Source organism: Panthera onca, chromosome A2 (genome assembly GCF_046562875.1).
Source record: "Panthera onca isolate mPanOnc1 chromosome A2, mPanOnc1 haplotype 2, whole genome shotgun sequence".
NCBI classification, from domain to species: domain Eukaryota; kingdom Metazoa; phylum Chordata; class Mammalia; order Carnivora; family Felidae; genus Panthera; species Panthera onca.
The window spans coordinates 14,764,548-14,775,346 of NC_138340.1; the positions used below are offsets into that span (position 1 = coordinate 14,764,548).

Consider the following 10,799-nt stretch of genomic DNA (forward strand, 5'->3'; position numbering starts at 1 on the left):
AGTCACTCAAGTCACGAGAATTACCGCAGTGACCTCGCGCAGCCTGGGCGCAGCTCCGGGTGGTCTCAGGGTCCGCGCCCCCGCCCGGCCACCCCGCCCGCTCCCTGGCGTCCAATCCGTCGCTGAGTTCCAAGCCACGCCCTGATCCGACTGGGCTCCTACAGCCGGGACCCCCGCCCCGCCGCCGTTTCTTGAGCGCTCAGCTACCGCGCGCAGCGGCCTCCGGTGCCCCTCGGACCTCTCCGGCCCCAGGTGACCCTCCGGGAGCACTCGAGTTTCTCGAAAATCCCGCCCCCACGCCCTCCACCCCCGGCAGCGCTGCCCGTTGCCCGGCCCCGGCTTGTGGCGGCCCTGGGCTCCCACAGCCCAGAGCACACAGCCCCATTGTCCCAGTTATCTGCACTTTGTTATATTTGTTTGATTATGCAGGACCGGATCGGGGACGTGGAGCTCCGGGAGGGCCGGGCCGGTGTGACTCAGCCTGGTGCCCGGGTTCAGCCCGTACTGCCTGTAGGTGCTCAAGCATGTTTGGGGATGAAAGGGGGCCTTGGTGTCTCTGGTGGGTAAATGGGGCCAAAGGATGCTACCCTCACCCATCTCTCCCATCACCCTCCCCTGGCAAAGAAAGACATTCAAGGGTATAAAGGACACAGTTTATTCTGAGGCCATCACACCCCAGGTACCACCTGGATGTTGAGTTTGGGCTGCCCACTCCCAAGTGCTGGTCACCTGAGGTCAGCTAAGAAGACAGGCAGAGGTAGGGGAGTGGCCACAACCAAAGTAGCAAAAGGCACCCCTGTCCTAGGGGTCAGAGACTAGAGTGGATGTCAAGAATCCCATGACCTATATTGACCCTGAGCATTGACCCTGACTAACCTCTCTGAACCTGAGTGGCCCTGATGCTTCGCAGTGACCGGTGTCCAGTTGAGGGATCCTGATATATTGCCTCCAAAAGGGTTTTAGTACCTGAGGCCATGTAGTCTTTCCTCACAGGAACTCTCCAGACACCCCAACACTGAACACCTTCTGAGTCCTTTCCCCCTTGGTCAGAATGCTGGGATGGTCAGAGATGGTCCTCGACTTCCTCAGGTTGGGGGTCTGGGCAGCAGGTGGCCTTGGGCACAGCCTCACTGTGTAGCTTGGAGAGTAGCCGGGCTGTCTCTTGGGTGATCTCAAAATGCTTGGGCAGCGGGGTGCGGCGCAGAGGGCTGCCCTCAGGGGAGGAGGCGGTAGGGCCAGGTCCCCTCCTCCGCAAGCTCCCTCGGGGCACTGATGTCACAAGGGTCTCCTCGCACAATTTGGAAGCCACCAGGGCCAAGCTGGACAGCTGGTGGGTGACTGGCCGAACGCCGCCCCGGGGATATTTCACTGGCTGGCGGCTGAAGTGACCACGGGATTGTGTTCCCAGGAGTGAGTCCTCTGGACCTTGGCTGGACACTGTGGGTTGGGGTGGTCAGTGCTGAGCATCCCTAAGTCCTCAGGGTATCTCCCGGGAGTCATCTCTCAGCTAAGCCACCCCAAGCAAGGATATCCCTATAACTCCTGGGCTCCCCCCTACTTACTCACCTTCCTCTCCTTCCTCTTTGGTGTCATCAGCCACTTCTCTGTCGTCACTCTGTGGAACTGGAATCTACAGGAACAAACCGAAGACCAAAACCCCAACAATAAAATTCCAGCTCTTTGAGACTCTTGGGAAACCTGAGGGTTTGTTCCACATGCAAAAGATCTTTGGCAGTTTGGGTATCTGGGGAGACGATGCCCTTAACAGTGTACTGCTTGTCCCCTCGTGCAGAGCAATGTTATTAATTTCGACTGTGGGCTCCATGAAGGCAGGAATGCCCTTGCTCAGCAGAGGGCCAGCCCAGGGAGTGACTCAGCCATGTCCACATTAGGACCAGGGGAACTACCTGTCTCCCTCCTTCTCTGCAACCTTGCACCTGCTTTTTAGTTGATCTGTGTATCCTTCAGTTCATCCTTTAGTTAAATGCTAATAGCTGCTGGAGTTCTTTCCACATGTCCCAAGCACTTTCTGAACCATTCCATTTCTCAGAGACCCAGAACTCACTGACTGCTCCTTCGCCAGTTCCGGGCTGCTTGTCAGGGGGAGGTCCATGTTCTAAGGAATGATATGTGTATCAGGACCTGAGGGACAGGGAAGGCCCCTGTAGGAGTCTCATCTGTAAATGGTTTTCACTAACAGTGTCTACCTCTCACAGCCGTGGTGAGGATGATAGGACGCTTATGCAGTGCCCATGCATAGTAGGTGCACGGTCTGCGTGGCATTAAGGGCATTAAAGGCATTAAGACCCCTCTTTGGCTTCACTTTCTAGCACCTTCTCCTCAGTAATTCATTACAGCTTGGGGCTGTGCCCTAAACACACCAGGAATGTTCTTACCTTGGGGCCTTTGCACCGGCTGCTCTCTTTGGAACACCGTTCCCCAGATTGTTCCCACATTGTTCCAGTCCTTGCTCGAATCCACCTTCTCCATGGGACCAGCCCACAGAATCCTACTTACTGCTACAAGCTGCCCTCCACCTCTCCTTGGTGCTCCCAGTGTCCCTTACCTTATGCTACCCTTTCTTTTCTCCATAGTACTTGTCACCTCATAATGTCCTATAAACTGACCTTGTATCTATCCTATTTTTTTTTTTATTGTTGGTCTCTTCCCCACTAGAGTGCAGTCACCAAAAGGATGGGGTCTCTCAATAATTTACTCACTGATGTATGTGTAATGCCTGCTACAACAATGCTCGGTACACACTAGGTGTTCAATAAATGTTCCGTTGAAGGAGTAAGTGATCACCCTTGTTAGTAACTGCAGAGCTATACCTTATTGTTCCTCCCTTATTACCCCCCACCCCCCGTTCCATTCCTCTTTTTTCCTCCCAGAATGAGCACAAGGTAAATAAGGAAGGGAGAAAGGGGATGAAAGAGAAAATTTTAAAGGCAAAGGAAGGAAGGGAGACAGGAGAGTGAGACGCTTAAATGCAGAGAAGGCCTACCCGTCTGTGGGCCCAGTGGGTTCCTACCTCAGGAGGCGTAGCTTCAGGATGCTTCTCCAAGGTACTGTGGGGATCAGGGTCTGGGTTGGGGTCCAAGGTTAGGACTGAGGGCAGGGGATCTGAGGCAGGGTATGAGGGTGGTGGCTGGGGGTTGATTGTGAGAGCCCCAGGAGCTGGACTGGGGTCTTGGGGTGGAGGCTCAGTGGCCACGGGGAGGTCGTCCATCCCAAAGATTTGCTCGTAGTTAACAATGAGGAACTCAATGAGCTGAGCCTGGTGCCCAGAGTCTAGTAGGCAGGTGACAGGGCCAGCACCAGCTGCCCCTGGACCGTCTGGTGGCCGCAGCAGCGTTGGCCCAAACACAATGCCCAGGTTGTTGGCAGACATCTTGTTTTCCTCAAACTGTGCAGCCACCCTGGGGACAGTATGAGGAAAAGGGTCAGGGCATGGCATGCGTGGTCATTGGTCATCAGGGAGGAGCTGTAGGCCAGGCTAGCGGCCACTTGCCCAAGTCCTGGGTAAGTGGTCCCGGTCATTGAGACCAGCAGCTACATGCCTGGCAATGGAGATCAGGGGTCAGCACCCAAAGTCTGGAGTCATCTATTAAGATTCAGAGCTCAGAAAACACATGCAAAGGTCAGAAGTCAGTGGCAGGGGTCAGTCCCAGAGATGAGTAGTCATATGTCCAGGGATGGGGTCACAGATCCGTGCCTTAGGTCAGAAATCACATTTCAAGGTCAGGGACAGTGCACACCTGAACAGATGGGCCACCAGGTGCCGCAGGGTGCTGTAGTTAGAGTCAGGCAGCTGCACCAAGAGGGTCTTCAGCGAGCAGATAACCTCAGGGCTGGGGCTGGGGGTCCCAGGGTCGTGCCCAGGGTCTGCATGCAGGGTCTTAGCCAGAGAGATGAAGGCGTCGTAGAGGTGGAAGGGGACCACGGGGTCAGTGAGCTGAGGGTGGAATGGTGGGAGGGACATGGGTGTGGGTGGGCTGCAGAGGGTCCTCAGCCTGAGCCCGCCCGGCCCTTACCCCTGAGCCACTGAGTACCCACCTCCTGGAGGAATCGCTTGAGGACACTCGAGATATCGTGAGGGGAGTTTCCTGACATGTCCACCAACCCTCGGCCATTCTCGAGAGCCTGGCATAGCCGCTCCACGCGGACCCGGGACCCGCTGATCCGATAAATGCCCTGCAGGGCGAGGCAGGAAATGGACATCTGGCTTACGATACAGCCATCAAGAGGACCAGGTCACTATTGGGGATGGTCAAGAGTCAAGGCGGCACCTGCACACCCAGGGCACGCTGTTCTATCTCGGCCGTGCACCTGGTGATCACAAAGGGCACCTCCTCCGGGAAGTCCCTGGGCAGCTGCAGGAAGTCGACCCCAAAGAGGGCAGTCCGGGCGGGGAGTCGCTTATGTCCACAGAGGATCAGTAGAGTCTCCAGGCACCGCTTGTGGCAGGTCAGAAAGCACTGAAGGGAAGGTTATAGGGTCAAGGAGGTCATCAGAGGTCAGCAGGGGAAGAGAAGGTCGTAGGGATCCTCAGGGGGCAGGGGGCTCATAGGACATCTTTAGATCAGGGCAGGTCCCAAGGGCAGAAAGGTCATAGGGATTTCAGGTCAGGTGCCTGGGGTCAGGGGGGTCACTGGGGTCATAACAGGTCACTGGCTCATGGGCCCAGGCCGCACCTCCTCACACTCAATCCCGCTGACCATGAAGGCTTCACACTCGCGGCACTTGGCTGGGCCCCGTAGCCGCCGCAGTCGGTGGGTCTGGGCTGCGCCAGATAGTGTCCACTTCCTGAAGGGGCTTCCTGAGCCGTTCTCCAGCCCATCTCCCAGGTCTGTGGGGATACAGGGTCAGGGGTGCCTGGTCCACCCCCTGCCATGCCCCACCTGCTTCCAGCCTCACCAGGGTCTCGCTCCTCAAAGTCATCTGAGGACTCGGTGCCTGTGGATGACACCTTCACCAACCGCCTTGTGCCAGGGCCTGGAGTCATAGGGTCACAGAGGTCGGGGGTCACAGGGGTCATTAGGAAGCGCCAGGGCTAAGGAGATATGCCTGGTTTTTAGGCTTTCCAGAACCACCCACAGATGCCCTTGGGGTAACGGTTAGAGATCAGGAGGGAGTTCAAGGCAGAGGTTAGGGGTTGCAGAAATGGGTCAGCGATCTGGGGGGCGGTTCAGAAATTAGCTCAAGAGAATGAATCAGAGGATATAGGAAATAGGTCAGGAGTGCAGGTAGGTCAGAGGTCAAGTGATAGGTTAGAGACCGAGGGTCAGAGCCTGGCCAGGGTCTGGAGGGCGGTTAGACGTAGGGAATGGGTTACGGTCAGGTCCTGGCCCCACCTGGGCTGGAAGTGGGAGAGTCCAGGGACCGAGACTCACTGCTACCACCCACGCTGTCCACGTCGCTGCTTGGAGTGGGGCCTGGAGTCCCTAGAAGGGAACAGGTCAATTAGGATGGACCCCTGCCCCAGCACCACTCCTGCCCACCCCTCACTGCACTCACCCTGGCAGCCTGTGCCTACATCATCCCAAGGGCCTGCCTCAGCCGCACTCTCATCCAGCCGTGGGGGTAGGGGGCCAGAGAGCTTCTTTCTTGTGTCCAGAGGGGAGCTGAAAGGAGAAGGGTGAGGGCTCTGATAACCAGGAAACTGCCCTGGGATGACATCACCTAGGCATTGCATTTAGGACCCAAATCCAAGCACTTGGGTCTGCAAGCCTTGACACCAGTGAGCACCCAGTACAGTGACCCTGAAGTTCGGACTCTCCCAGAACTGGGACCCCTCCCCCAAAATAAGAGCCTCGGTATTAATCCAAGAACTCAAAACCTCATTGAGTTTCCTGACCCTGAGTACTCAGCCTGGTGGCTCCAACAGCCTGAAACTGTGTCTCTGGATCTCATTCCTGACCCTGCTCCCAAGGGGCCCACCTGTGTGCAGTGGGCACGAACTCTTGGAAGGAGAAGGCAGGCGGCGGGGGTGGTGGGGCCTCGGGCCGCAGCACCCTCACGTACTCCTGGTAGCGCTGGCCAGGCTCAAAGGGCTCACAGCACTCAGCCAGGGCAGAGAAGGCACGGGGACCATGCTCTGCTTGCGCCCCTCGAAGCCCTAACAGTCCCAGGGTCACCTGTGGGGAGCAGACTACAGTGAGAGAGGAGCAGAGCCTGAACTTTAGAGACACCAGCATGGTCAGGGTTTGGGGGCAGCTTAGGGAGGAGGGTGTGATCAGAGCCTGGCCTAGATGGAGTGGGGTAAGGGCAGGGGTGGGGGGTGGGCAGGACTCGAGAGGCCGAGATGCTCTCAGGGACTGAGGGTGGAAACTGGCTGTCTAGGGAGGAGTTCTGGCGCCCTGGAGAAGGGTTAGGGGCAGGGGGCCCTCAGCTGGGGGGCGGCAGTGGGAAAAGGCCTCACCCGCCTCAGCACTTCATCCCCCTGCAGCACCAGCTTGCGCACATGCGACACGATCCGCTGCTTGGCGGCCTCCAGGTCCTGCTGCCGTGCGTTGGCCTCACGGACACAGGCCTGGTACAGCGCCAAGGCCTCCTGCGCCTGGGGAAACCGAGGCCGGGGCACCGGTGGGATGGAGTGTGGGGTGGGGAGCACCGAAGTGCTGGGGGGGGGGGGCACGGGGCCAGGTCCCCACCTTGGCCTGAGCCTCCTCTCGTGATCGCCGCCGCCGCTCCTGCTGTTTGCTGGGTCCTGGCGAGGCCTGGGGTGCCGGGTCCTCAGGGGACGCCTGGGAGCGAACCCACAGGTCCTCGCTGCGCTGCAGGTACTGTTGCTGGGCCCTCCGCAGTGCCTGCACCGCCTCATTCTGGGGTCGTGGGGGGCGGGGACAGGGACAGAAGGGGATAGATCAGCACTGCTTCCTCTCATCCACCAGCCGCACGCTGGTACCCACCCTGCCAGGCCTCACCATCCGCTTCTGCTCTTTCAGCCACTGCTCCTTAAACTCCTTCCGCCACTTCTCGATCTCAGTTCGTTTGGCTGCCAGGGGCTGGCAAGGGGGACAGATGGGGGTGCTGCCTCAGGGCCACCCAGTCTTTCTGCTTCCCGCTACCGTGTGCCTTTCATCCTCTGGACCCTTTTCTGGGTCTGCACGCTCCCCACCCCCTCTCCCTGCCGTGTCCCCACCTCATCCTTGCTAAAGCCTGGCCCCAGAGATGCCAAAGCTCTCTGCCTGTGAACACTCGGCACTTTTCCCCCCAAGCCCTGCGAACGAGCAAAAGCACAGTTTTGCAATTGTACAGGAAGCCTGGTTTGAATCTCTGCTGGGTGACCTTGGGCAAGTTCCTCAGCATCCCTGGGCCTGAGCTTCCTCATCAGCAAAACAGCCTGGATGGGTAACCTTGCCTTCCTCCTGGGGAGGTGGGAATGGAATAAGGCGTGCGGCAGGGCCCCCTCACCTGGGAGAAATTTCTTTTCTGCTGGGCCACTGTTTCCATGGCCAGGGCTCCCAGGCTGAGGTCATGTTCCAGAAACAGGGTATAGATGTACTGCAGTGGCATATGGCTCTGGGGTGGGAGAGTAGGTGTTGGGGGACGCCGAGGATCTAGGGGATCGGGGCGGGGGGATCTGGTCACAGCTACCTGCTGGTGGATCGCCACCTTGCCAGCCTCGGCGATCTTCATGATGCTTTTGGTAAACTCTAGCTCTGTAGGGGGAGACAGCCGGGGTCTGAGTTGGGCAGGGTGTGGGCACTGCCTGGGGTCTGGGGCAGGGTAGAAGGGACCCTCACCAAGGCTGGCTCTCTTCTCGGTCCAGGCCAGCAGCTCCTTGGCATAGCGGCTCCAGGTCTTGGCATACTCCAGAGCTGCATCCACACCCCCCTTGGTCCGAATGAGCCGCAGGTCCAATTCTTCCCCTGGGGCAGGAGAGTGGACCTCTGACCTCTGACCCCCGAGGCTGCTGTGGAAGCTTTCCCTGAGCCCCAAGGCCAGACCAGTGACCACTATTCTATACCCTGTGGCTTTCCCCAAACACCCTTTTATGATCTTGTCCAGGTTGCAATTTTACGCTGACTCTCCACCCAGACTGAGGGATCCCTGAGGGCAGGGGCTCAGCTCTGTCGCGTACTGTTGTTTCCCTGGCACGTGGAACAGGCAGTCGGTGACGACTTGCTGAGGGAAGGAGTCCTTTCTGCCCCCACTCCCCTGGCCTCAAAGCCCCCTACCTGTAAGGGGTGCCGGACCCTCCAGGGAGAGGCCACTCCAAAGGCTGGTTTCACTGGTCTGAGAGGTAGGGAGACAGCATTCAGGAGCGAGCAGGGCAGGGGCCTCAACCCCCTAGAGCCCCTCCTCCTGGAGGCCCCCTCCTCCCTGCCTCATTGGTCCCGCCCTTCACCTCAGTGGCTGTGGGGGTCTTGTCAGACTCTGGGTCTCCTGAAAGCACGGGGTCTCCAGGCAGCATCTCAAGGGTCCTGGGAGGTAAGGGTGTCAAGATGCCACCCTCCACCCAGTCTGTCCTGCCTAGGGGTGCTGGGGGCCCCCAGGGCAGTTTGAATGATGGTCCTGGACATTACCTCTGTGACATCTCTTGTACGTGGGAGGTCTGACTGGTTTTGGGGGAAATTAGGTGACTTTTTGTCATGGGACTTGAGAGAGTTTGAAAGGTCCCAGGTAAATCTGGGGTCCATAGGGTGGGATTCTAAGGATCTCAAACATTTTAAGGGGTTACAAGAATACATGGGGAGGGGTCCTAGGACCATTTTGTGGATTTCCAGCAGATCTGGGGGGTTGGATTTGGGGATTTTTCAGGTGTTTTGGAGGGACCCATTTAAGACTTCTCAGGTTATTAGGTAAGTGGATCCAGATGTTGTAGGTTCCTAGTGAGGCACCTAAACGATTAGGGATTTGGGGGTGGCCCAGGCTCAGACTCACACGTTCCCCAGTGAGATCTCGAGGTTGTCCAGGCTCCGGAAGATGTCACTGTACCTCTTCCTGCTCTCTGGAGCTGGGGGTAGCCCTGGGGGAGGGGAGTGTCACACATGGGCCAATGGAGGCCTCCCTCCACTCACAGCACTTACACCTAGGGTAGGCCCTTAGCCAGTTGTTTTGAAGGGGTGGGGGGAGGAAGGGGAGGAGACAGAAAGAGAGTGTTCTGATCCTTGGGGAGGGGGGGGATGGGGGTGGGTGTCAGAGTCAGGATGGAGGCAGTGTGGCCTGGGGTGAAGCCAGCTCAGGGCAGGCAGATGGATCAGGCACAACCCAACACAGGGGCAGCTGCTCAGAGGAACAGACACCCACACACACATGGGCCCAGAAGCAAAGCGGCAAAACAGATGCCCCAGATGCAGCAGCACTGTCCCTGGGGAGAGAGCCAGCTTGACAATGGAACCACATGGACCTCAGGCCAGACAGATGGAAATACACGTGGGAGAGGCCGGCACAGAGCCTGTGGCACAAACACATACAGGCAGACTGAAACCAGAGGAACATAAAGACCGTGTGACACTCAACGTGCACAGCAGAGACACAAAGGGAGCCGGAAATACAAGTCGGACCTTGCCACATTTCTGCCAGAGTCCCCCTTCTAAGGGGCCCAGATCAGCAATGGCCCCTCCTCAGTAGGGATCCTGCTGCGTCGCCCTCCCCCTGCCCCCCATCACAAATATCAGAAGCAGAAGCGGCCACTTCCCCTTCCTGGACTCCCTCCCCCAGGCATCCGGGGTGAAGACTCCAAAGGGGGAGGAGGCCAGGGAATGGTGTTCTGGGCCCCTCTAGGCTTGGGGGTCCCCACAATAGTGGATTCCCGTGCCCTTCCCATTCCTGACTCCTTTCCCGGGTCTCTGGACGGAAAAGGACAGGCGAAGCGCCTCAGTTTAGGAGGTGGGGTACAGTTGGGGGAGGTCTCTCTCGGATCCCATACCCCGGACCGCCTACCCGGCTCTGCTGCGTCCATGACAAGACCAGAGGATCGCTCGGCGGGGACCGGGTCTGGGAAGGGATCTCGCGCTGGCGGGGCTCAGCCCCGATTTCCTGCCGCGGCCGCCGCCGCCGCCCGGGTTCTGCGTAGCCCCGCCCAGCGGAGGCTACGCCCGCGAGCGAACACGCCCTTGCTCATCAGAGGCTCCGCCCGCGACTACACCTCAGCCGGTCGGCCACGCCCCCGAGGCCCTGAAGTGTGTACCGCGTCCCCTGCGCTCCCTGCCCGAGATGCGGGAGATGTGTGGGGCCAGGGCTGGGCACCCCATGATTCCATCCCGGCCAGGGGTCTCCTCGCCTGATCTTTGCACGGCGCCAAAGCTCCAGCACACTCTCTGGTCCCGGGCTCCTGCCCCTGCATCTTCCACACCCCACGACTCAGTGACTTCCCTGCCCAGGGGCCTTGGACCCCTGAACCCATCCAGGCTCCACGGAGCCTTGGAGCCCCCTGGTGGAGAGGGCCTATTCCAGCGGGATCCGGTCTCCCAATGCTGGAGGGGCTGGAGACCTCTGGTCTGGGGCACCTGGAGTCACCTTGAAAGCTGCATCAGACTCTTGAAGTCGATTACAGTGCGCCAGAAGCACCCCTAGCACCTCCCTCAGGCATGGTGATCATAGACCCCCACCCTAAGCACCCCAAGAATCATTCCCAACGAACAAATCCCAAGACCAGTCACCATCGGGTGGCCTCAAATTGTCTCAGGGACTCCAAATGATCACAATAGCCCCCTTTCCTGGTGCGGTCTGGCACCCCCACACTTGCATACACCTTCATCTGTGCTCAGGGCCCGTGTGATGCTCACAGGCATTCACAACCGGTCCCCACTGTTTCCCTGCTTTGGATCCCAGGGCTTTCCTTGGCCTGT

At 58.7% G+C, this 10,799-nt stretch overlaps 1 protein-coding gene across 5 annotated transcripts; it reads right to left on the reverse strand.

Moving 5' to 3' along the window:
- Positions 1-639: 639 nt before the first annotated feature.
- Positions 640-10,028, reverse strand: GMIP (GEM interacting protein). 5 transcript variants are annotated; one of them, XM_060630767.3, is made up of 21 exons: positions 9,892-10,027; positions 8,890-8,974; positions 8,354-8,429; positions 8,184-8,241; positions 7,749-7,874; positions 7,600-7,664; positions 7,417-7,524; positions 6,927-7,007; positions 6,654-6,824; positions 6,422-6,559; positions 5,941-6,137; positions 5,518-5,624; positions 5,355-5,444; positions 4,918-4,995; positions 4,695-4,849; positions 4,290-4,478; positions 4,057-4,194; positions 3,759-3,955; positions 3,032-3,419; positions 1,567-1,630; positions 640-1,437 (listed from the first exon to the last, which is right to left on the reverse strand). In XM_060630767.3, exons 1-21 carry the CDS (start codon positions 9,908-9,910, stop codon positions 1,064-1,066), a joined length of 2,904 nt encoding a protein of 967 aa, XP_060486750.1. In that variant the 5' UTR covers positions 9,911-10,027; the 3' UTR covers positions 640-1,063. The 5 variants fall into 5 exon arrangements, with proteins under 5 accessions (XP_060486750.1, XP_078299311.1, XP_078299310.1 ...); XM_078443185.2 differs by lacking the exon at positions 3,759-3,955 and having other exon boundaries at positions 4,330-4,478; positions 9,892-10,028; XM_078443184.2 differs by lacking the exon at positions 6,927-7,007.
- Positions 10,029-10,799: the final 771 nt, after the last annotated feature.